General features: G+C 38.9%; 2 protein-coding genes across 3 annotated transcripts in view; both read right to left on the bottom strand.

Annotated features, from left to right (window-relative positions):
* The window catches only part of TAF1D (TATA-box binding protein associated factor, RNA polymerase I subunit D), an 815,997-nt gene that overhangs the window by 534,371 nt on the left and 256,772 nt on the right, over window positions 1-24,854 (bottom strand). The gene's annotated exons all lie outside the window — the stretch shown is intronic.
* The window catches only part of SLC36A4 (solute carrier family 36 member 4), a 118,417-nt gene that overhangs the window by 87,580 nt on the left and 5,983 nt on the right, over window positions 1-24,854 (bottom strand). Inside the window, exons 2-6 of one of the 2 annotated variants that reach the window (XM_049823608.1) lie at window positions 15,689-15,812; window positions 14,804-14,894; window positions 13,549-13,637; window positions 12,179-12,274; window positions 10,470-10,554 (exon numbers count right to left, since the gene is read on the bottom strand). In XM_049823608.1, coding sequence (XP_049679565.1) covers window positions 10,470-10,554; window positions 12,179-12,274; window positions 13,549-13,637; window positions 14,804-14,894; window positions 15,689-15,812 — 485 coding nt within the window. Of the gene's footprint in view, window positions 1-10,469; window positions 10,555-12,178; window positions 12,275-13,548; window positions 13,638-14,803; window positions 14,895-15,688; window positions 15,813-24,854 lie in introns of those variants that run through there. The other variant, XM_049823609.1, reaches the window with a different exon arrangement.

Here is a 24,854-nt window from a genome sequence, read left to right as displayed (position 1 = left end):
GATGACTATGAAAAGATATCTAGACATTGAAGAAGAAAAAAAAAAAAAAAAAGAAAAAAAAGAGTTCCTTATAGCACAAAGAGACTTAAACAAAAATGGGAAATCAATATCCTGGACCTATAGCAGCCTTCCAGTACCTAAAGGGGGCATACAAGAATGGCTGAGAAGGACTTTTGACAAGGGCATGTAGTGATAGGACAAGGGGTAATGGCTTTAAGCTGAAAGAGGGTAGATTTAGATTAGATGGAAGGAAGAAGTTCTTCACTGTGAGGGCGGTGAGGCACTGGCACAGGTTGCCCAGAGAAGTTGTGGCTGCCCCATCCCTGGCAGTGTTCAGGGCCAGGTTGGATGGGGCTTGGAGCAACCTGGTCTGGTGGAAGGTGTCCCTGCCCATGGCAGGGGGGGTTGGAACTGGATGATCTTTAAGGTCCCTTCCAACCCAAACTGTTCTATGATTCTATGAATATATAACAAAACAACTGAAGACAATACTCTGACTCCTAAGTACTGTCAGGCAACCAAGTACTATAGCACTTTCTTAAAACTCAATATAGAACTGAACTCAGAGAAAGACTGTATAACCCTACAATCCCAGGAAGTGTACAATGTATCAATTCTTAAATATTATTATCCTTGTCACAGTTCACAGGCATGGTCCCAAGACTGATTAATTTATGGGCAATTCTTTCAATGTGGTTTGTTCTTTAGGATGCCAGTTATCATCTGTGCAAGTGAAATAAGATCATAGATCCTGCCTCAAAAATCCAAACACGTTAAGCAGTTACAATGAAAGGAGGAAGTATTACCATTACACTCTAAGCTTTCATGTAGCCATGGCAGTCCTAACCGAACACCACAATTACCAGTACTTAATGCCATCTATTTTATAGGTCACTGTAACTCAGGGCTATTAGTTTTTTACTTTGAGGAAGAGGACAAAGTGGAGAAAAGAGGACAGGTTGGAGATACGGTAGGCAATCAAGGCATCATTTGCACTATGAGACTTTCATGAGGCAGAGGGAGTTAGTTGATAATGTAAGACCAACTGTATGTAAAACAAGTCATTCGAATTGGCAAGTTTGCCAAAACTCAGCCTTCACAAGTCTAGGAGAAAAAAATTTGCACAATTCACTTTATGTCCATTGTTTCAAATAATCCACAAACTCAGGAAGACAGAATTAACTTAAAATTCCTTCCTCCGTAACAAAAAGCACTACACAGATTTTTTCATTATGAAAAAGGGAAAGATACAAGATACAATTCTGCAACCACGTTTTCCAGAAATCTCACTTTAAATGACAAGAGAGGACACCAGTCATTATGGAAACACTGATCATTTCCACCTTGCAAGAATCTTAAGTGTCACTTACAAGATGTTTAACATCTGCTAGTTTTCATTAAGATAATGTTTTTAGAAAGCTATGAAGAAGACCTAAATACATTTAGAACTGGTTTCCAGTGAATTCATGCAGCTACAGTAACTCCACTTTGCCAAGCAATATGTCAAACACTTAACCAAATTACTTCCCTAATGCCACATGAATTAAGGCTCTCTGTAGAAGTTTCTATTTTAAGTGTGGTGGGAAAGCAGGAAATACAGAACAAGCACTTAACAGCCTTTTGCTTTTACAACAGTCTTGTGTGTTTACTTGCTTGCATGCATTCGCAGGTAGCCAGAGCTCCTCTGCCCACATGGACACATAAGAGGTTTTCTAAGAATGACAGTGTGATTTGAGCATGTAAGTCCTGCTGAAAACCTCTGCTACAATAAATATTTAACCTAATGTGCCTTCTATTTACATAAATGTCTGTAAGCCTGATGAGCTATTTTAAAAAAAACAAATTATCCCTAAAAAAATCCTGCAGGCAGGATACAGTTCAGGTTCTAAAATACATTTTTACAAAACCACAGTATAAAACAGCTTCTACTCAAATCATTTCAAGAATTCAAACACTTCGGTTTCTCTTAAGACAAAAATATTCTATTTTTGTACACAAACCCCAATGAAAAGTTTCCTAAAATTAGAAATATTTTCTTTTTTTCTCTTGACACCACCAAATTCCAACTAGATAGTTAACCAGAGCCTTTTATTTTCATAAAAATATGAGGAAAGCACAGAACATACTACAGCTGCACACAGCCTCTCCACAACCATTATCAGATGAATGAATATCAATGCAGAATTCGCAAAACACAGCCAGTTAAAATTATCAGACTGTGACGCCCTGACCCTAGCTTCCCACCTCCCACTTGCATGTTTCAGATATGAGTTATATTCCTACAATAAACCACAACACTGTAGTCTGCTTTACAATACTGTAAGCATGGTACCTCTTCTCCCCACACTCTTCCCTGCCCCAGCATCACCAGAGGAAGGAAATGGAGGCCAAGCGGATTCTCAAAAATGTCATGACATGCAGGAGCCTGCATCAGATTGTGTCCCTTCAAATACAGTTTAAAGAAAGAAGCCAGGGCATCAAAGACTTTCTAGCTGGGAGGAAAGAAAGAAAAAAGATTAAATTCTGAACCCGCTCAGCACAGATTAATATTTTGAGTAAAGCAGATTTGCAATCACAGCTGTCCTAGTCTCAGCTATCAAAAGCACCTACTTCTTGTACGTTTTTAACCCAAAAGCTGCAATTCTAGGTCTGGAATAAATGTCAGTTCCACAAAATTCACAGTCCTCCTGCTGCCCCTTCCTCTCTCCCACACCATCTCTCATTTGAGTCACTTTGCCTTGTCAAGCCTCCTATCTACTACCCAAAACGTTGTATTCTCAACAGTTTTCTCCATTACCTCATCCAAAAATGGAGGTTTGAATTCACTAAATCATAGAATAATTCAGGTTAGATGGGACCTCAGGAGGTCTATAGTCCAATCGCTTGCTCACAGCTCCATCAGCTATGGCTTCAAACCAGATTGTTCCTCGCCCCTTTGTCCAGCTGGGTCTTGAAAACTTCTAAGGATAGAGACTGCACAACCTCTCTGGGTAACTGGTTCCAGTGTTTGGCTGTCTTAAAGTTTTTCTTTGCCTCAGGTCAGAAACTCGTGTGTTATTTTATGACCACTTTCTCTCGTCCTCCCACTTGACCTCAGTCAAGAGCTTGGTTCAATTTTCTAGACGACATCTTTGCAGTCCTGGGGGGGGGCTGCTCTTAGGTCCTCCAAAAGCCAGCTCTTCTCCAAGCTGAACAAACCCACTTTCCCCAGCCCTCACAGGGCAAGTGCTCCAGCCCCGACCATTTTAACAGCCCTCCCCTGAACTCACTCCGGTTTGTCAATGTCTTTCCAGTATTGGGGATATCCAAAACTTGACAGAGTATTCTAGATGTGGTCTAACCGATGTGAAGTAAAGGATGATAATCACTTCCCTCGATCTACCAGCAATTCACCTTTTCATACAACCCAGGATGCTGTTGGTTTCCTTTGCTGTCAGGGCACATTGCTGGCTCATGATCATGACCTCTGAGCCTGACCACACAACCAGCTTTTTTTTCCACAGCTAGTTGTCTCTCTGTCCTTCTGTCCATCCACCCACCCATCCATCCAACCCATAACAGCCTGACTTGGGTACAAGGATATTGTCAGAGACAGCATGAAAAACCTTGCTAACGTCGAGGTGACATCTAGTACTTTGTCATTATGTACAAATGGAGACTGTTTTCTTACAGAAGACTATCAAGCTGGTGACTGATCAACTGACCTTGGTAAATCCATGCTGACTGTTTCCAGTCACCTTATTCTCCCTCATGTGCCCAGAATATGCTCCAAGAAGACTCAAACCCTGATTTTCAAAGGGATTGAAAGGAGGCTGACTGGCTTGTAATTCTCCTAATTATTCTTTTGGCCTTTTATGAAGGTAAGTACAACATTTGCCTCTCCTTGGTTCTCAGGGAAATCCCCCACTCTGTATTGTCTTTCAAAGACTTCAGGTTTCTTCCAGCACTCTCAGATACAGCCCATCTGGTCCCAGACTCCCTCTTTTCACTTCGTCTTCAGAGCACAACAGTGACACTGACTTCAACAATATAAAGCAGGGTAGTTCCTTACTCTTTCCATCTTTGTTCTGTGTGGTCACAGCTGTTATTGTATGACGGTATTTTGTAACTCTACTCAGAAAATGGAACAAACCCCCTAGTGAGATGTGACCAACCCTAGAGGATTATTCTGCTATAAGGTTTTAGATAAAAAAAAAGAAAATCAGAGCCCTACCTGAAACAGCCCTGTTTCCTGAAGCCTATCCTATGGAGCATTATGGCTTTGTATAGAGAAAAACCACATGAAATGGTTAGTTAAGTTCTGCTTATCCCCTAATAACTGCTGAAAGTGCACACACTTACCCCAGGCAGAGTATTTTAGAAATCAGCTTGCCATCAGATGAAGAGGTTACTGTGAACTGTAACACTGCTAAAGACAGCAGTATTGTCTGGGCAAGGAGGAGGTTTCTGAAGTTTACTCTTCACTAGCTATTACTTGCATGCAGCAAAATGTGAAGCCCATGACTTCAAAATTAATAGTTCAATTTATTTAAAAAAAGAAACTTTTGGAAGTTTCAGTTCAACTGTTGACTGTCAAGCTGTTTTCATTATGTTCATTATACACAGGTTTTTGCATTAATAAAATACTTTGGGGGTGAATTTTATTTACACATACACACACATGTGTATACCATGTAACCCATATTATGGACATGGTTATACTGATATAAAGCACAGGAAGACAGTATATTCCCTTTTGTGGCTATTTATACCTTTAAATCAACTTCACATCAATAAAGTAGCTTTAACAACATCAGTCAGGTCAGTACTACCTACAGGTTTAGGCATGCCACAGGAAATATCCATACCACAGAGGTGGATTTTGAGACATGACAGGATAGTGATTTTGTACATTGACTCAGAAGAGGCACACCAGGTAAGATCCAGCAAAGGTTAATCTTGTGAAAGAGCTAAACAAACAGGCAAGAGTGACTGATGAGTGGAAGAAAGCTGAGTCAGAAAGTAAAATGTAAAAATTATAAAAAGTAAGGATCACTCTTCTCCCTCTTAGAGTAGAGCAATTGGCTGCGGGAGATTTGACAGTAAAGAGCAAGAAGAAAACTCTAATGAAGATGAGATTATACTGATTTGTCCAGGTGCAGGCTAATATTACCATCACTTTGAAAGTGTTTTACTAGATTATTTTTTTTTACATAATCAGACAACACTTAAAGCTGTTCTAACAACTAACAAAATACAAAGCAGCAGGAGGACTTTTGGGTTTTTTAAACTCTTTCTCATATGCTGTTTAGCTTACTGTAAGCTTTACTGCTCAGTGTTAGGACAAGCTATGACTCACTGTCTGTCTAACCTAGACTCCTAAATATTAGGATTAATATAATCTCAGATTCCTATTCTGAACAACAAGCACTTTCAATCTGCTGCTCTCTGCTAGTACATCACTGCATACGGCAGTCATGCTGGGCCAAGAACAGCAAACGTTATATCTGTCTTTTTCCTAAAGTAACATAATCTGAAATTTCATCGGCATATCAGCCAACTTAGACAAATCTTTTCACTTATCCATCCAATGGATCTGTTCTTGAAAAAGGCGTGCATACATACGTATTCTTTTGTACATGTCACAGACCCCAGTGAATAGTGTTCAACTTCCAGTCTGAACACACATTATCTGCATATTGTTCTATGCTTATCATGACTGTACCTTCCACAAACATTTCCCTAAACCACATGAGAAAACATCATTATGGTTTTAGAAAGGAAATACACAACCACTGAAGTCACTAGCCATAGTGACTACAAAGGCTAGTGAAGTCCCCAGTCACAAAGTGACTTCCATCAGAAGTCACTTCGGTTATTAAAGCATTAACTTACTTGATGGTGTGATGTCTGAAACAGCTTTCTGTACAGGAGTGCTTCTCCTAATGTCTCATTTACATACCTTAAGTGCAGCATCCACCAACTTCAGCGGTATCCAGGAAGATCAAACACTTGTGCAAGTCTGGTTATCAGATTCCTTACGTCAGGCACTCAGAAAACGACAAATGCACAAGCAGTGACTGCAGAAAATTCAGTTCAACTGATAAACATACAAGAACTCTCTCAGAAGCAGGAAATAATTGTTTCCTTAGTCTTTTCAACCAAGACCACTGTTTTCCTGCCTGTATCCCAAAACTCACTCTTTCTGTCACACAGTCTACGGACTTTTTAGCACCTAGTGGAATCAAAACAATAGTCATTGAGCTCATTGGTTCCTTTTAATTCCTTCCTTATTCAACTTGGAGTAACAGCCAGTATAACAGACAAGGCCAGATCTGGCACAAAACCAATATTTTATCAGGCAGATAAATACTATATTGTAATCCTGTAATTTGGCATGAAAAGGCCAAAGAAAATTTTCACAGTTCATTTCCTTCTGGTATTTCGTTATTACTCAGCACTCAACTTTCCAAACTACACATTTTTCACACTTCTAATTTTATGTCCAAATACAATTTCCTGAGGGTGTTGGGTGTTTTTTTTTCTTTCCATTTTACAAAAACTGGTGGGGTGGGTAAATCAATATTCCATTATGTAGCACCCCACTCATGGGCCATCTTCAAAATTCTAAAGATCTAATAAAGTGCTCCCACACAGCAAGGACTTGTGTGGCATTTTTTAGCTTTGCCAGCAAACAATGAGAAAAGAACACTTTTCCAAAGAACTCAGCAAATACTCACAAGAAAGTTGATAAATGCCAAGACGCCTGACTTAAGGTCTTACTTTGCTTTTCCTGCTTGACCAGCAGAACCATGGCATGAAAGGGGACCATGCTCTTTTGAGCACAGATCCTTTTTCCTATACCAGTGTGTTCCTGCTCCAGTCTTGCTTGCAGTCAACCCTCAAGCTCTTTGTTCCAGTTTCACCATTCTTCTCCAACTCTAGACACCTTCACCCATAAGCCCCTTATTGCATCCTGCCAGCGTTAACCAGAACTCTCTCCACCAACCTAAGTTTCTTTGGTGCCCCAGGAAAATATTCCTTAGGAAAAGCTTCATTTGAAATGTGATATAACAAAATAGGGTCTTGTAGGACAAAGTGATTGGAAAACACTAATGTAATGCAGCCAACATTGGTATAATCCCACAGACACTAATCAGAAAAGATTTAGCACCAGAAGCTATATTGCATATCCATTAGTGAGAAGGGTACATCAAATATTTCACAGAATTCAAAAGATGAAACAAATATTTAGACTCACATGTACCACTGTGTGTCTAACTAAATATTCACCTCAAAGTAATCTGGACTGTCCATTCATGTGCCAGAACCATCTTAAAATGCTTTGTCACATCTTAGTTCTCTGAAACAGTAAATAAAGCGAAGGAAGAGACTACTAATTTGGGTTGGTACTAGTTTTAACTAAGACTAACAAAGAAAAGATCTCAGTGGAAGTTCCCACTGGTTCTAGTGGGCTTAATCTGCACATATCAACATGCAAACATGATCAGAAGAGTATGAAGCATAACGCAGAGGTATTGGTCAAGGAGTGGTATTAGTAACATTTTTGCTGTTTTCCCTTTACCTTAGTTCTCCACTCCCCCAATCCCTCTGTTCACCTTCCTCATCCTTCCACTACCCCAATTAGACTTTTAAAGTAGCACCAATTTGTGTTCTCTGGTGCCCTCTTCGGGACAGATTTCTGCAACAGAAAGTTGCCAGGAAGAAACCACAGACTTCTCCCTCCCAGAAGAGAGAGCACGGAGCAATCTAAATCAAATACACTTGGAAGTGGAACTTCTGAATTCCTGACGACTTCAATTTATTCACGGGCTACATGTCATGGGTCTCCGCAGCTACTGCTTTTGTAGCAGTTGCTTTCCTGTAAGATCTTTCAACTCTTCTTCAAGAAAGCAGCAACAAGGTTCTTGAAAAGGTTTTGGGTTTGTGGGGTTTTTTTTAAATCTACAAATGCCAAGGTCAATAAGTGTTCAGGCTCATCTTTTGCTTAAGGTCAAAACGCGTATATAGCAACTGGTTGATCAGATACATATTTGATAGGAAAGGTTTTAATTAGAACTTACGTTACAAAGGATGCAATAAATAAAAAAAAAAAACACTTCAGAAGGCCAGCAAAAGGAAGACATCAGATGTAAAATAGGATTTTTAGGTATTGAGATAGACTATGACAGTAGGACTGTAGTTTTTAAGGTTGGGGGTTTTTTTCTCTCCCAAGATGCAAGTTACAGTGTATCCAGCTTCCAAACACACAAATTCGCCTCATCTTGACAGGATCTTCATCCGTAGAACTTGGATTTTTAAACACAATAAAAAGACTTATCTACAAGGGAAGGAAAAAAAACATACTATCTTCTGTGCACTAGCTTCTCAAGGGGACACTCTTCTTCCTAATTGAAGTAAGTTAAGCTATGCCAAGAGACCTTTATTCCACCTTTTGGGTAGAATAAGAGTCCATATGGATGTTTAATGCTCAGTAACCTGCCATACCTTATTCCTCACCTACTTCACTAATTACAGAAGCACACGTTTAGACACAGGCCCAGAATCATCTTCATTAGCTTTAAGCCAAGTGACTAACCATAATCTTATGAGCAGAAAACACAGCAGAGTACACTGGTAGAGTCCTGGCATCTTAATAAGCCCATGGAGGAGAGAGCACCACAAGCTCAAAGTGCCTGTGGCTCCTGTTTGAGCATCCAACCTGTGCTGGCTGACCTCCTGTGGACCACCCGCTCAGACACACAAACCGCTGACTGCAACTGCTCAGTGTGCAAAGAGGAAGGACCAACAGACATCAGGGAGCCTCTCAACAGAAAAATCTCCACCGATGAGAAAAAGAATTGCTTAGGACTGGAGAATGAAAGACAAAAAACGTGAATGAAAGTCGGAGCAGCTGTCATGAAAGTGATAGGCATGGTTTTGTTTGCTTTTGTCAGTGATAGATGGCTGTGGGGGAGAAAAGGGATAGTTAGATTTTATGGAAAGGTTTGGGGGTTGCTTGGGAGGTGTATAGGCATTCGTGGGGATTCATTGGCAATTTTTAATTGACTTTTTCATAAACATGGCATGGTGAAGTATTTGATTTTTAGACATCCTTAAATAAATCAACTTGCACAAATGAATCACAGTAGTTTTCTAACAATTAATATCCAATCTATTTTAAAATCTATAACATATTGAAATGTGTCTGTATATGTTTAATACTACATACTATACATGTAATAGCTTTACAGTAAAACACATGAAATGCTCCATGAGCAGCGCTATTTAATATTCTCATTAGTAACACACTTGATGTAGTAAACAGGGTTTAAACATCTATTCCAGATGGAAAGTGAAAGAATATTGAAAAACAGCATTAAAATTAAACCATGAGAACTGTTAAAAATCAATCCGGTAAGGAAAAATAAAGTATTCTATAGGTAAGCAGAAACCATCTGTACAGAAACGAGAACCAGAAGAATTGCCTAGAATGCAGCTCTGCAGTGAAGGATCAGGAGATCACAGTGGATCACAAGTCAATCATGAGTTAGCAATGACATGCTCCTGCAAAATGACCATTACCCTGAAGTGTCAAGTCTGGAATATGATCTGTAAGACTTCTGAAATAACCTTTCAGCTCTACTGGTCACAAGCAGAACTTCAGCTAGAATAGCATAACCAACTTCAGGGATAAAACTTGGAAAAAAGAGAGAGATGTGACCAAATGCAGAGCATTCACAGAAAAGCAAGAATAATTATCAGATTCTATCATGCCTCCCCTCTAATAGGGGAACATATTCAAAAATATAAAAGGTATCCACAAATAGAAAAGAATGAATTACTTATAGCTAGAACATGAAATAAAGGACTTACAACACCGATAAGAAATTTTAAGCTTCTACAAAGAAGCAGCTCTCTAACAGATAACAAAGCATTGGAACTGACTGCTGGAGGAGGCTGCAGAAATTTCAATGTCAGGCATTTTTAAAAACAAAAATCAGAATTGGTTTAAGTACAATAGATTCTGTGGCAGATGAGACCATTCTAGAAAATGGAAGGGACTAAACAAGAACCAAAGAAAGATTCCAGTGACATGAAAAGGCTAAAATATGCCCAGGAGGTTGGGGGGAAAAAAGGAAGTCACCAGAAAGCTGGGGGGGGAGAATATCAGGGACAACTGGCTCCTATAACAGTTTCAACCTTAATTTTCTATCATTTCCACAGTTAATTTTTAAATTCAAAAAAACAAATCAGAAGTCAATGAAGCCACAAACACTTGCAGAAGATCTGAACTTAGTTCACCTTCCACATTGCTCCATTTTACCAAAGGTTCTTTTGTGGAAACCATGGTAGAAGCAATCCATTCTGTGCATCTCTCAACTTCACATTTTACAAGTAGTTCTGTTGGACTTTATAAGGATAGGAAATAAAAGTGAGGAAAAATGAATGTAAAACCATAACTGTTTCCATACAGTAACATTACTCACTTGTTTCACATTTTCTGCCAAGAACACAACATAAACACTACAAAATCCCAGCTGTGTTATCACTAGGAAGAAGTCGACAATATACCTGAGGAAGAAAAAACAAATATGCATTATACTTACCATCCAAACAATTAACCCATTTCCACCAAATATACAATTACTGCTCCTTTTTACAGTGGTCAACATGTTAGATTCAAATGCCACATTAATCTCATGAGCACTGCAATGCAGGTTCCTCTTACGGCAAAACACAGAGGGTTTGTATGTTTGGTTTTTATAGTAGGCATTGAGTAGGCATCAAAGTTTCTCAAAAAAAAAATAAAATCAACCAACGACGGTGATCATACTTTAAAGTGGCATAAAATGAAATTCAAAGACTTAACAGTGTGGGACAAATATAAACAACAGACGCACACATTCAATGCAGATATAAAATCTGCTGGGGGCCGTTAGCCCCCAACACAGCAGTTTTCCACCAGGACCAGAGTTGAAATGTCTCATGCAGTCTAAGTTATATAAGTTTCAGCAATTCAAAATAACAAACATTTTCACATCTTACTAAGTGGATCTATAAAAATGTATCCAAATACACATTCAGACGCTGTATCTCATTGAAAAAAACACTCCAAACTATGGTTCAGATTGTTTTTGAAAAATGTTATACACAATAGTGGACTGAATACATGCTGTAACGAAACTCCACTAGATTCAGGCATACAGCAGAGATCTGCCTCAGAGAATGGATTTGAAGCAGCACAGTATCTCTGGAAATCAAACTGCCGTTTGTGGCTTGTAACTCTTTGGGGCATTACAGAACTGCCATTATATTTCACTACAAACCAATTTTCCTCTAATTGAGCTCAACTCCATTCCTATGCAGTTATCACAAAAGATCTTGAAAGACTAGCTGACCTTTTTCTTATTCAAAACAAATAGCCAAAACACAGGATGCAAGATGCTGCATCCTTGAAAATAGCAGAACCAAAAAAAATTCTTCCTCGAGTGAGGAAAAAACACTTTAAATTAACATTGAACAATATGTCTGAGTTTTTAAGTTTCACTACTCTTTATTCATACCATAAACTCCATGAACAGCTATACAGCAACAAATGGCAAAGAAAAAATAATGGTCTTTTTTAAAAGAGGGATAAAGTATTTAAAAGAGACAACAAACTATTTATTTTGCAAGAATGACATGCAGATATTTAGTACATATTTCTCCATTATTTGTATGTTATATTTAAACAGGAATCAAAGAATTGCTTTGCTTTCTTTCAGAATAGATATACTGAAGTAATTAACATCTGCAGTGTCAACCTGCCTATAGAGTGAACTCTGATGCAGTGAAAGTGTGTTTATGGTAAAAGAGAATGAAAATTTAAATTACTTCACTACATTAGACAATACAGAATGCATTTCTGGTTGTACCACACCTCTTCCTATATTACTACGCAGTTTTCTTCTTCACAGCTCTTGTAGACCTGAAAATTGAAATGCCTAACAGAGAGAGACACTCCCCAATCCCCCCATGTCACCACTACTAGCTGGCTGCAGGAAATAACAACACTGCATAAAAATATTTCAAACATGGAGAACACATTCTTAAAGCAGGTAACATCTTAGTAAAAAGGAAATCTCCTAACCAATCCAAGTGTAGCCATTAATTTTTAATAACGAATTTATTAAATTAAATTCTAATGCAAACTTACCGTCCCCAACAAGCTCGTTTCTGAAGGGCAGTCAGGGGCCCCACTTCCATGGCGTAACTAACTGTATCGCTATACCCCAGTGAGGATTTTTTCATCCTGAAATCAAAGAGTGAAGAAAGAATGGAGTTACTAGAAACCATGAGGGCCTAGATCCCTACCTTGAAAATGCTGGTGGCCTCCCAGGATTATAATAAGTAATAACCTGTGGCACCATTCTGCAGCTGCTGAATTTTAGAGGTATGGTTTTGGCTTCTTTCCCCCAGGAAGGGCTATTCAGCACTCTACAAGCATGTGAACCACAATGCTGCTTCCCCCTAATTCAATAATACTAAATCAGTTTCCTACAGAACAACTTTCTTGATAAATTAATCCAAAATTAGATTCTTAGAATATCAGCCTAAGAAATTAATCTCAAACCTAGAAGTCACAAAAAAATTCAACAGGATTCAACAGATTTTCCTGGACAAGCAGTCAATCACAATTGTTTCAGTGATCTTAGTTTTATGTACATCTTCAAAGGCCATTCAAAACTACAGAGGAAAAAGTGAAGAACTCAGGAATGACAGGATCCTTTCACAATACAATACCGCATTAAACTGATAAGATAGTGTTTCCAGCTACAGGGACACAAACAGTTTTGTGTTTCTATTCAGTTCAAAAACTTCACCGCACTTCTTAAATACGAGACCCTCCCACTGCTTCTCTTTAACACCTGACAGCAAGATAAAAATGTTTAATAAAAGTCACTATTAATCAAAATACTCTATCAGTCAAATTTGCTGCTTCCTCCCCAGTATTGCACACCTCACTTGGAGGAGTATCTAGTGTTTATCTGCTCACCAGCATCATTTTAACACATTCCTTCAGCGCTACAATTTCGAAGAATCAAGTTGTCACAATCCAAAGAAACAGAACTCACATATAATCATGAAAGAGATCAACAGCAATTTTTAGTTTATCTTCTATTCCTATAAAGTACTTATAAACTGGCTATTTATAAATTGGACAGTTTTCAAAGCTATGAAGATTCAGAAGCTATGAAGATAGAGACACAGCCTAATGGACTGAAGCTAAGCAATGAGAACTGCAAAGAAAAAGACCTGATTATTTGCCAGCAAAGAACAGGATACTAGGCAACACAAGTTAAACCGACTTCATTTTGTGTATGAGCAGAGAACAAATATTTTTTTCAATGTATTAAAGCAGTGTTGCACAGAGAATTTGAGTGTTGTTTCTTTCAAGTACAGGATTCTGAACTGAAAAGAAGAAACTGCTACAGCAGCAGGACATTCTGTAGGCTAAAAATCAGGAATAGAAAAGAAGAAAGAAAAAAATATTCAAACTCAGCAACAGAGTAGTTCCACATTTACCTCTGACATAGACAGTGGCTGCAACGTACCAAGATGTGCATACAATGAACAGATATAACTCCTATGAACACAAGGCTGATTGGTCCAATCTGGTATGGGAAAAAAAAAAGGGAGGACAAAGGAGATAAACAGAATTTTCCATGAAAATATGTTGGGGAAAATCTTTACATGCAAAAATTTCACATTGTAGCAAATAAATTAAGAATTGAAAATTTTATGCAACCGAATATTTTTTCCCCCTCACAGAGGGGGATTTGCTGCTGATGCTTTATGGCATTCCTTACTTTTAGTTCACTACCTGACAGAAGGCTACTCAGGGGAGATCAAGCCATAAATACCAAATGGGTGTGAACAACTTCACTTCTCTACCAGCTTCATTAAGACATCTGACAAAAAAATCTGCCAAGGGAGCAGCCTGCATATATGCACAATTCAAAACAGTAGTTTGAACCACTTTAAAGTGGCAATGACAACGAAAGTTTCTTTCCCTTACATTAGTAGAGTTGACGATGTACAATATAAAAAAAAAATACAAGAACACAACCACAACCCTGATAACCTCTACTATTAGAAGCTATAGATAATTTCCAAATTAAATAATTTGTTTTGGAGTAGAAGTTTGACCAAAAGTTTCACAGAAGGTACTTGCTTTTCACATGTAACTTCCATTCTGAAACCCAATGTCCTATAATAAAGAATTACAGGACTATTTAGCATAAGGTGAAAATTTCACTTGATTAAATTTGCTCTGCCTTAGGAAATGCATTGGTTGTTACCTAGTATAAACAAGCTGTGCTATACCCTGTTTCTGCAGAAACAGAAGATTGATTTAACAAGCTGATGCTGCATCCTAGGACATACAGTCTGGCTCTAGAGAAGTCTGGACAAAGGTAAGACAACCCCATAATAACAAATCCCATGAGATATCATAGGAGTCTGAGTGAATCAAAATCTTTCTTTTTTCTGATAAAGCTTTTGGTTTTGCCAGAAAAACACTTTGGCTGAGCAAAAATACAGCATGTGCTATAAAGCCTTCAGTGTGAAGTAGTAACTTCTAAAAAAAAAAAAAAAAAAAAAAAAAAACCAACTCAATCTTCAGTACCAACTTCGCCAGACTAAAGAGGAAAAATAGAACACAACTCTGTTGAAGTGACAAACAAAAAGTATTGAGATTTTAGTTTTTCAGACTCAGACACATATCTGTAGATCTTTCTAGATAATTTTTCTAATCTATGAAAAATATTTGAATTCTTACCACAATGCCAGCATTTTTTATTGCAAGTGGAAGACCAAGAAGTCCAGTTCCAATGTTTCCCTTGAGGAGGTGTGTAAGTGTTTGTATAAACCTGAGAATAAAAATATAGAAGGTCACATTAGAAGTATGCTGAGACTGAGGGGGGGAAGAAAAAAAAAAGAAAAAAAAAAAGCAAAACCAAAACCACACCCTCTGTCATTTATTAATAAAGGGATAAACTGTGAGCTTCAACTACTTTAAGTGGTCCAGCTACTTTAAAGAATGTCCAACACATTCAAATAATGTTCTTACTCATCTTTACATGTGAGCTCCCTCAAATACAACATACAAGTCTGATCTTCAATTCCATCCTCCAGCTTGTGAAAGGTTATTTTCTGTGCAATTTTACTGTCCTTTTGCCACAGAGTCAAAATTACCAAGTTTCATCCATGCTATTTTAGAATCAATAACATTCAAAACAATTACCAGCTGCAAATCACAAGTCTGACAGCCAAAGATTTATCAAAAGAAAAAAAACATTTTACAAGTTCTTCTAATTAAACTTTAACAAACAGATTATTTCCAAAGTTTTCTGATGTTTCTTTATGAAAAAATAAAATCCATCAAAACCTTCTTTAAACAGTGCTTGGATTTTGAGTGACCCAATCACTTTATAAAATAGGCGTCTTGGAATATTTTACAGCGAGTACATTGTTAGCTTCCAAAAAACAGAGAACCTACTCAAAATGGCCTGCTTTTTGGAAGAACTATGAAAAGTCCTGATGTATAACCACTAAACTGTACCACAGGTGCAAGAAAAACCCTTAAGAGTTCAGTAAACTACTCGTGAGAAACAAGTCAGAAGCAACAAATTTTAACAAGCTCATACTTAAGAGCAATACATACGTAATGCCTTCTTCATTATCAAGCTGGTAGTGCTTCTCAACTGGCAGGAAATTATTTTCATGCTCCTCATCTGAGACGGCATCTGAATTTTGTTCATCAATTAAAGGCTTCATTACTTCCATGTCTGTACAACAGAGTTAACACTACATTAGCATTAGAAACTAACTTACAGTTTAGAAGTGAAACGTGACTTAAACTCCCCATGCCATGAGGTTTACCTGTGTTCCTAACTATAAAGCTGATTTAGGCAGATAGATACATACAGCACAAGTTTGCACAGGAAATTATCTCTGGCACATCATCTCATTATCATTATTAATAATTATCATTATGGCCACACACTACAGTTTTTCATTAAAAACCCCAACCTTTTATCATCAAAATGTCAATGGTTTAGATCATTTTGAAAGCTAATAAACATAAAGCAAAACAGAAAAGTCATCTATTGTTACAAAAGGATGAGATTCATCTTACTCCCCATTAGCTACTGCAAAACTAAGCATTTAGTCTACTCTTATCAGTGGTGAGCAAGGGCACTCCCCAGAGTCATCCCATCCTAAAATGGATAGGTAAGACGGGTACTACAGAAGACGTCTCCAGTCAATGTCAAGAGAACCAAGATAAAGGAATTAGGCTGCATGCTTTGAAAGCTGCAATTTCACAAACCTTTTAAAGTAGCATAAACTGCCACTGCAGTCAACAAATGCCATTCCACCATCCAGCTAAACAACAGCACCAAGCAAGAGCAAGCAGCTAGTAGTGAACAAAATTGCCTTTCAGGCAAAACTTAAAACATTTTTAAATTACTACAGTTAAGCAAAACAAACCCTGCAAGAGCAAAAAGCTTATTTACCTTACACTTGTCTACCACAGTATCCATTCATAAAATATGTTGAATAAGTCTCAACTTCCATCATTTTCACACAAAAAAAGAAATCCCTGTGATTTTAACATCATCTATTTAAAAGAAAAATACTGTGTATTTCTCAATGTGCAAAAGCACATCCTACTGAATTATCACATTATTTTTCTAAGTGTGCAAGAGCACATCTTACTGAATTATCACATTATTTATGGAACTTGGAAAGCATGAAGAATATCATAAAATACATTAGCTACATTAAAACATAACGTCACTCTTCAGCAAGCAAAGAAATTTCATAAACTGAGTGAACACTAAATACCTTCATCATATACTAACTTATTTATTTTGTGAGAAAAATATAGATATTAACTAAATACCACTGAAATATTTAACACCGGTGAGACTGTAGATACATTTAAAAGAAGGCATGGACAACTGACATCTTTATAGTACATAGCGGTATACGAACATGCCAAGTACAAGTTTTATTTTGAGGAGTAATGGTCAGTCTGATAAAAATTACTGCTTAATTTGAAAACAAGAGATATGCACAGAAACAGGAAATACAGAACATACTGAAAATTAGCCATTGTATTGGGTTTGCATGGCAAGGTTTTGGTAACAGTGGGGGCTACAGGGGTGGCTTCTGTGAGAAGCTGCTGGAAGCTTCCCCCATGTCCGACAGAGCCAATGCCAGCCGGCTCCAAGACGGACCTGCCGCTGGCCAAGGCCGAGCCCATCAGCGACAGTGGTAGTGCCTCTGGGATAATGTATCTAAGAAAGGGAAAAAAGTTGCTGGAGGACAGGAACTGCAGCTGGAGAGAGGAGTGAGAAGATGTGAGAGCACCAGCCCTGCAGCCCCCCAGGTCAGTGCAGCAGGAGGGGAGGAGATGCTCCAGGCGCCGGAGCAGAGATTCCCCTGCAGCCCGTGGTGATGAAGACCCTGGTGAGGCAGGCTGTCCCCCTGCAGCCCAGGGAGCTCCACGGGGGAGCAGATCTCCACCTGCAGCCCAGGGAGGACCCCACGCCGGAGCAGGGGGGTGTCCGAAGGAGGCTGGGACCCCGTGGGAAGCCCGCGCTGGAGCAGGCTCCTGGCAGGACCTGAGGCTCCATGGAGAGAGAGAGGAGCCCAGGCTGGAGTAGGATTTCTGGCAGGACTTGTGACCCCGTGGGGGATCCAAGCTGGAGCAGTCTGTGCCTGAAGGACTGCAACCTGTGGAAGGGACCCACGCGGGAGCAGCTCGTGAAGAACTGCAGCCCCTGGGAAGGACTCACATTGGAGAAGTTCGTAGAAAACTGTCTCCTGTGGGAGGGACCCCAGGCTGGAGCAAGGGAAGACTGTGAGAAGGAAGGAGCAGCAGAGATGTGTGATGAACTGACCCCAACCCCATTCCCCATCCTCCCATGCCACTCAGTGGGAGGAAGTAGAGAAAAACTGGATTGAAGTTGAGCCCAAGAAGAAGGGAGGGGTGGGGGTAAGGTGCTTTTAAGATTGGGCTTTATTTCTAATTACCCTACTCTGATTTGATTGGCAATAAATTAAATTGATTTCCTCAAGTCAAGTCTGTTTTGCCCATGACAGTAATCGCTGAGTGATCTCCCTGTCCTTACCCTGACCCACAAGCCTTTTGTTAAATTTTTTTCTCTCCCCTGACCAGTTGAGGAGGGGAGCAATCAAGCAGCTTTGGTGGGCACCTGGCATCCAGTCAAGGTCAACCCACCACAGCCATTCAACAAATTATGAAGGTTTCCATGAAAACTTAAAAGACTTTTAACCCATCAGCAGGGTACTGAAGCCAATCCTAAGCAAGAGGCACTTACAAAGGAAAACTGTAGAAGTGTAATATATGCTATAAAGCAGAAAGCAGCTTATCCAGGTAGTTAAAATTAAATGCACACAGCTCAACCTCTCCTGAAAACAGCAAAGTGTCATCTGAATTTGGTGTCAATGAAGTTTAAAGTCAGTAATGAAAGCACTTGACAGAAGCAAAGATGCCCATTGGAGAGCAAAATCAGAGGTCAGAGACTCAACCAGAAAGTACACTGTAAAGCAAATTTATACTCAAGTGATACTCTAATTATACAAGTCAAGGCAGACTTAATCATCTTTCACTACACAGCATATAGTCTATGAATTGATCAAAAGAAGGGTCAGCAAAGAAGTTTCTTCCCTCTACTCCCACAGCTTTGTGTTGACTAGTTCTTGAGAATGCCATGGCCATCCTCACTCAGCTCTGAGTCACCGCTGGGCTCATTCCACACTCAACAAGACCTGCGTACTCTAGTTCTGGAGTAAAAGCCTGTCCCCTCAGGGGTCAGAGGAGACAAAGTGCCAATGCTGGAAGTTTCACCCAGTGGGCAAGTGATTAGGCTCATTCTCATTTTTAAAATATTGAGTCTAAACTAACAATCTGAAGTTTTTTCACTAGGAACAAGCCAAACTACAAGTGTGCATGCAAAGTCTGTGATCACATGAGATTCAACAACATATAAAAGAAATCATCGTTAAAATACTTTTCCAGTTTTGACTCCACCACATTTTGTAGGATGCTATTTGTAATGCTAAACGATGACAACACGCAGCAAGTAAGGTTCCTATTTAGCAGTATGAGGGGATCATCATGACTCTTAGGACCAACAGCATGAATGAGTATCAACAACTGCTCAGTGAAGGGAGAAAAGTGAATTTCTCTTCTTCCATTCCAGCCTGATACTGCAGGGTTGGATATATACATACATCCACACTGTTTACCATGCAACCAGATCACACTCAGAAGACTGAATTTTATAGGCACCCCATTTTACTTTTCTCCTAACTTCCTGACCCTTCTTCTGATCACAGAGGTAGTCCTTTAAGAATGGATTTAGACATACTCAAGCATTCCCTCTAATTTTTTAAGTAATAAGAATTTTTCTAAGACAGGATATTTTTTCCCCTCAAAAACTCATCTGCCCATGCCTAAAGCCACCTAGTCATCTAAGGGTTATTGTTATCACTATCCCAGCTCTGATAATTACTAACTTATTGTCATGTCTAGAAGTGCTAAACAACTCACTGCTCTGCATAAATGCAAATTAAGAAAACAGCCCCTGCCCTAAAAAGTTTACAGTCTAATCATCCTCAGTTCACCTACTGGGTTATTTTTTGAAGTTGGTTTTTTTTTTAAACCAATTGTCATTTTTAACTTTTCCTGTGAAGTAGTTTTGCAGCTCACTGAAGGACTGCTTCAGAGTAGGCTGTCCATAAACAAGATTGCCTTTAAGGGTTTTTATGGTTTATTCTGTCATCTATGTAAATACCAGTCGCAATTATTTCAGTAGATTTCACAAACGCATTGTACCAAATAAGCCCAAAGCAAAATAGATATTTGCAATAACTGGTAAATTTAATTCACACTAGAAACATATTAAAACAAACAAACAAAATTTTAAAGCACTAGAGAACAAGATTTCAGTATTAAAATCTTTAACAGCAAGAAATTTTAAAGATATTTAGAGAACTTTCAAAGAAGTTCAAGTACCAGTCTATTTTTCCTAGTTATCGGTATTCCATCAGACACTGTCAGTTACCTACTTCTTTGCCACCAAAGAACAGCACAATCAGACTGGCAAAATGCACTTAATTTTTCCGAGTTCGACTCTGGCAGGAAAATAACATAGCAGCTATTTAGAAACTAATGCATAGCATCTATGTAAATTCTAGGTTACATCATAAAAAAAAAAGTTTCTTCCCTGTGTGCACTAGAGATACACACAATTCAGTTCTTATTTACCACTCTACCATTAGTAAATAAATAGAACAAAAATGTTTACTATACTCTTGCTACACTCTTGACCAAGATGACCTGAACATGCATACATTCACCATCACGGAGCGTACTTTAATCTGGAACTCACCTTCCTTGATTTCAGGATCTTCAATTTCATCATCTACTGTCACTGCAGCCAAGGCTGCCATCCATTTTCTTCCATATTCATGAGTAGCAGAACCAGCAATGAGTTTTCCCTAGCTGGGGGCACTCGCATGAAAGAAACCATCCTACAAGCTCTCCAGAAAAATCCTCAATTCCGTGGGCCCTGCCACATTGCCTCCCTAGGAGGTATTAGGTGGTAAAATTCCCCCATGAGAACCAGGACGTGTGAACAGAACCAGGACGTGTGAACAGAACCAGGACGTGTGAACAGAAGGCTTCTTCCAGTTGTTTAAAGAAGGCTTCATCCACCTCTTCTTCCTGACTTGGTGGTCTGTAGTAGAGACTTGCCTTTCCATTCTTGCTGGTTGGCCTTACTTCTGATCTTGAGCCATAAGCTCATTTGTACCGCACAGCAGCTGACCGATTATGACAAAAAGCAAACCATTTTTGGATGTAAGAATTAATGGAACAGAAGGAAATATATGCAGGTCAGACAATACACACTGTCCTTATTTATTTAAATTTGCTGTATTTTTCATAGAAGACCAAGAACAGGATGACAGATAACACATGAAATGGAGGAGATGCTGTCTTTCCAGACTGAATCATCATCCAGAGAGAAGCCAGCCTCTTCACCTATCAGACTGAATGCCTGACCATTACCCCTTTTCTTCATCTTTTCCTTGTTTGACATCCTGATCTTTGTTCAGGAGCAAGATGACAGCAGTAACGAAAACAACATAAGCATTTTCAACAAGGCAGGAAGAAAGCTCACACTAGGATTTACACCAGCTATCCACTCCAAAAAGCCAGCCTCTCCCCCAGCTGATGAGCCTGTTCCCACTTCTCCATCCTTCACACCATATATACTTTCCTTGTATATTTAAATTCTTACGTCCCTTCATGCATCATCACTTCCAATACGTTAATTCTTGTGCAGCAAAAATCCTTTGCTATCTGAAATGTCAGTAATCACTGTGCTTTTCAGGGATTCCTCCTGGAGAAACAGCAGGACACTTGGATAGTAGACTACTACTCTGCCTGCTACTGGTAATGGTAAACTTGAATTTTAAGGAGATGTCTACATGATGCAGTTTTTAATAAGTACCTTTCCCATAGAATTTTCACCAGTTTACTCCTTGAGATCGCAACCAATCATGTGACCCACTATACTGACCCAAAAGAAAGATAACCTACTTCCCCACCAAAAGAGGTTATATGCAAAGTTTTTAGTCCATACATATAGTCAACATAAACCTTTAAAGGTTTCTGACCTTTAAAGATCATCTTGTTCCACTCCCCCGTGCCATAGGCAGGGACACCTTCCACTTGATCAGCTTGCTCAAAGCCCCATCCAACTTGGACTTGAACACTTCCAGGGATGGGCCATCCACAACTTCTCTGGGCAACCTGTGCCAGCATCTCACCACCCTCAGCCTAAAAAATTTCCTCACGACCAATCTAAATCTACTGTCTTTCAGTTTAAAACCCCTGTCCCTTCTCCTGTCACTGCAAGCCCTGGTTATAAAGTCTCTCTCTCCATCTTTCTTATAAGCCCCTTTTAGGTACTGGAAGGCTCCTGTAAGGTCTCCCTGGAGCCTTCTCTTCTGAACAACCCCAACTCTCAGCCTGCCTTCACAGGAGAGGTGCTCCAGCCCTCTGACTATTTTCAGGGCCCTCCTCTGGACCCGTTCGAACAGGTCCATGTCCTTCTTGTGCTGAGGGCCCCAGAGCTGGGTGCAGTACTCCAGGAGGGGTCTCATGAATGCTGAGCAGGGGAAGACCACATATGGTGGCAATTTTATACCATTTCCTAAGCTAAAAGCAGTATCATAATAGTCCTTTTTTAAAATTTGCATGGGGAGAGATTTTCCAATCATATACTACTAGAACACAGCGAGTAGAAGTTCCCCTCCACAAGCAAAAACTATTGCTATGCATGAGTTGCATACACTAACCTTTAGTGGCCTTGAATTTTTGCAATGAAATACTTTGCCCTCATGCTATTTCTTGAGCTTTCACTTAAATGATTTCCCATATAAATGACCTTCAAGTACACACAACTTCTACAACATGTTATTCTTTTTCATCTCTTCATTCTCTGCTGGATCCACTAAATTATCTCCATATCAAAATAACACATAAATACTTTGGGTTTGATTGTTTTCACCATTGTGCATTTGCCTCCATGACATTACATTTCTTCTCAGCCTCATAGCTATTCATTTTTTCTGCATACAGTACAGAAGTCTATAAAATCTTCTTTGCAACTTCTCCTTATGCCTCTTGGTATATGCTGTTCTGTACTTGAACCTTTCTCCAGGCATTCTGCCATCTCAAGATTCATTGACAAGATTCAGGGAGACCCATAAAACTGACAAAAATCACAATGAAGTTCTCTGAACTACAGCACAGCACACAGCCTCACAATTGAGAAAACAACTGTAAGCGTGTGGTCTTCCCGTATTTTCTTATTACAACTTTAGACTGCTTCAAGCACAGTTGTGCTCCTTCTTCACCGCAAGGTCTTCCACGCTACGCAATCATCTTAGCCCAAAAGGAAGGCAACAGTGAATTTAATATAGCACCCACTTTTTAACTTAAGCCACTTGGTTAAGTACCTGACCATCCTTTCAGGGGAAAAATGGTGTCTAAATACATTTATCATGGTGGTTTGTATATTTATTTATAAGTCCTGGGGAAGTATAAGCTACATATTTTTTAGTATCTGTTTTCCCACACCATTCTGCTATTTTATTAGTGTCACTTACACAACAGAACATCCCAATTTCATACTCAATTGCTTTCCCAGCTGAAAACCATGAGCTGTCACTGATAACAACAGAAAAGCAATGCATCATAAAGAATATTTACTTTGAAAACCACATTAAAGTTTTATTTACGAAGTGGCTCAATGTACAAGGCAACACATTTCATACAAAACTTGAGCCCCAATAGCACGGAACCTCCTATTTGAAAGGAGCAGCTGCTATTCTGTTGTCAGTACATGCAAGAACCAAAAGTTTTGTGCACACATACCACTTTCTGGTGCATATTAACAGTTACCTACATTCTGTTTTCAGTACATGTCATGCTCACCTGCCCATCATCATTGGTCTGCATGCTGAAATGAAGACTTGAATGTCAATAGAAGTTAATATGATGGCAGGATCTTAGGCATTTCTTTAAAAGTACTTCTTTCAAACACAGCTAAGCAGTGTGCCAGACTTCTCAAGGCAGGTAACATTCATGTGTCAAGCCACTAAGTGTCAAAACAGTGTTTTTACAGGAAATTTCCTTATGTGAAGGATGTAGCATCAGCTGTTCCAGAGAGAAGGGAAGATTTCACCTTACTTAAACATTGAGAATTGGTCTATCTGACCACAGCAAAAGGTGATTTTCCTCAAATGTCCCACTAAAAAACTTTTTAAAGCTGCATTCAATTAAAATATCTGTATATGTTTCTTTTTACAGATAAAATCTTTGCCAACATTCATTGAACAGTATTTGCATTACGTAACTGATTTTATAGCTATTGGTTTACCACACTGCTGTACTTCTTAATACTTCTAAAATGCTGATCAAATTGATAATCCTTAAAAGAAAAAAAGTTCATCTAATGCATCTCAAAAATACAATCAGGCCTTCCAAAGCTCCAAGACCATTGCCATCAGCTTTTCTCTGAGGTGGTAGCTGGTCACAACAGCAGCAAAATTGCACACAGCTAGAGCACAGTAGGAGGCTTAATTAATTATCTTCTGTGATTGGCCTTTTTTACCAGATCAGAAGCATTTATTTTAACCCAGTTATTATGCAGACATTCATTTGTCTGAGCATATGCCTGGAAACAAAGAAATTCTTTTTCTAAAAACAAGACTCAAAGCAACAAATTTGAACTTAATATAGACAATAAAGAAAATCATTACTATTGTTAAATATACTACCCCATACAACACAAATTAAAGTTATATGTCCTTTATGTGTACAGGTCATAGTAAGTCTTGAGAAATTTTGTGTACTAATACAGACTAAATCTCTTGCTTCTAAAATATATTTGCAGGTCAGCAGAAAAAACAGTAGAAATCTAAGACTTCTTCTGAAGAAATTAAATCCAGAGTGAAAGAATCTGATTTTAAACCAAGCACCCAGTAGAAAGCTGAGCATGTAAAACTCCACAGAAGAATAACACTTTAAAATCTACATCCATTTATGTATATTTTTTGTCTTGTGGGACCAGTACATAACCATGACAACAGTACCTTGAAATCTCTTCAGTCATCCTTTGGCATACCAGTTCTGGGCAACAGATATGGAGGGAACTGGAGTAAATCAGGTTGACTATTTACCCATGTTCTCAGTAACTGCTTAAATTAGACCTCAGAATATC

Source organism: Accipiter gentilis, chromosome 19, assembly GCF_929443795.1.
Source record: "Accipiter gentilis chromosome 19, bAccGen1.1, whole genome shotgun sequence".
NCBI lineage: Eukaryota > Metazoa > Chordata > Aves > Accipitriformes > Accipitridae > Astur > Astur gentilis.
The sequence above is the reverse complement of the archived record's forward strand: the minus strand, read 5'-3'. Positions and strand labels throughout refer to the sequence as shown.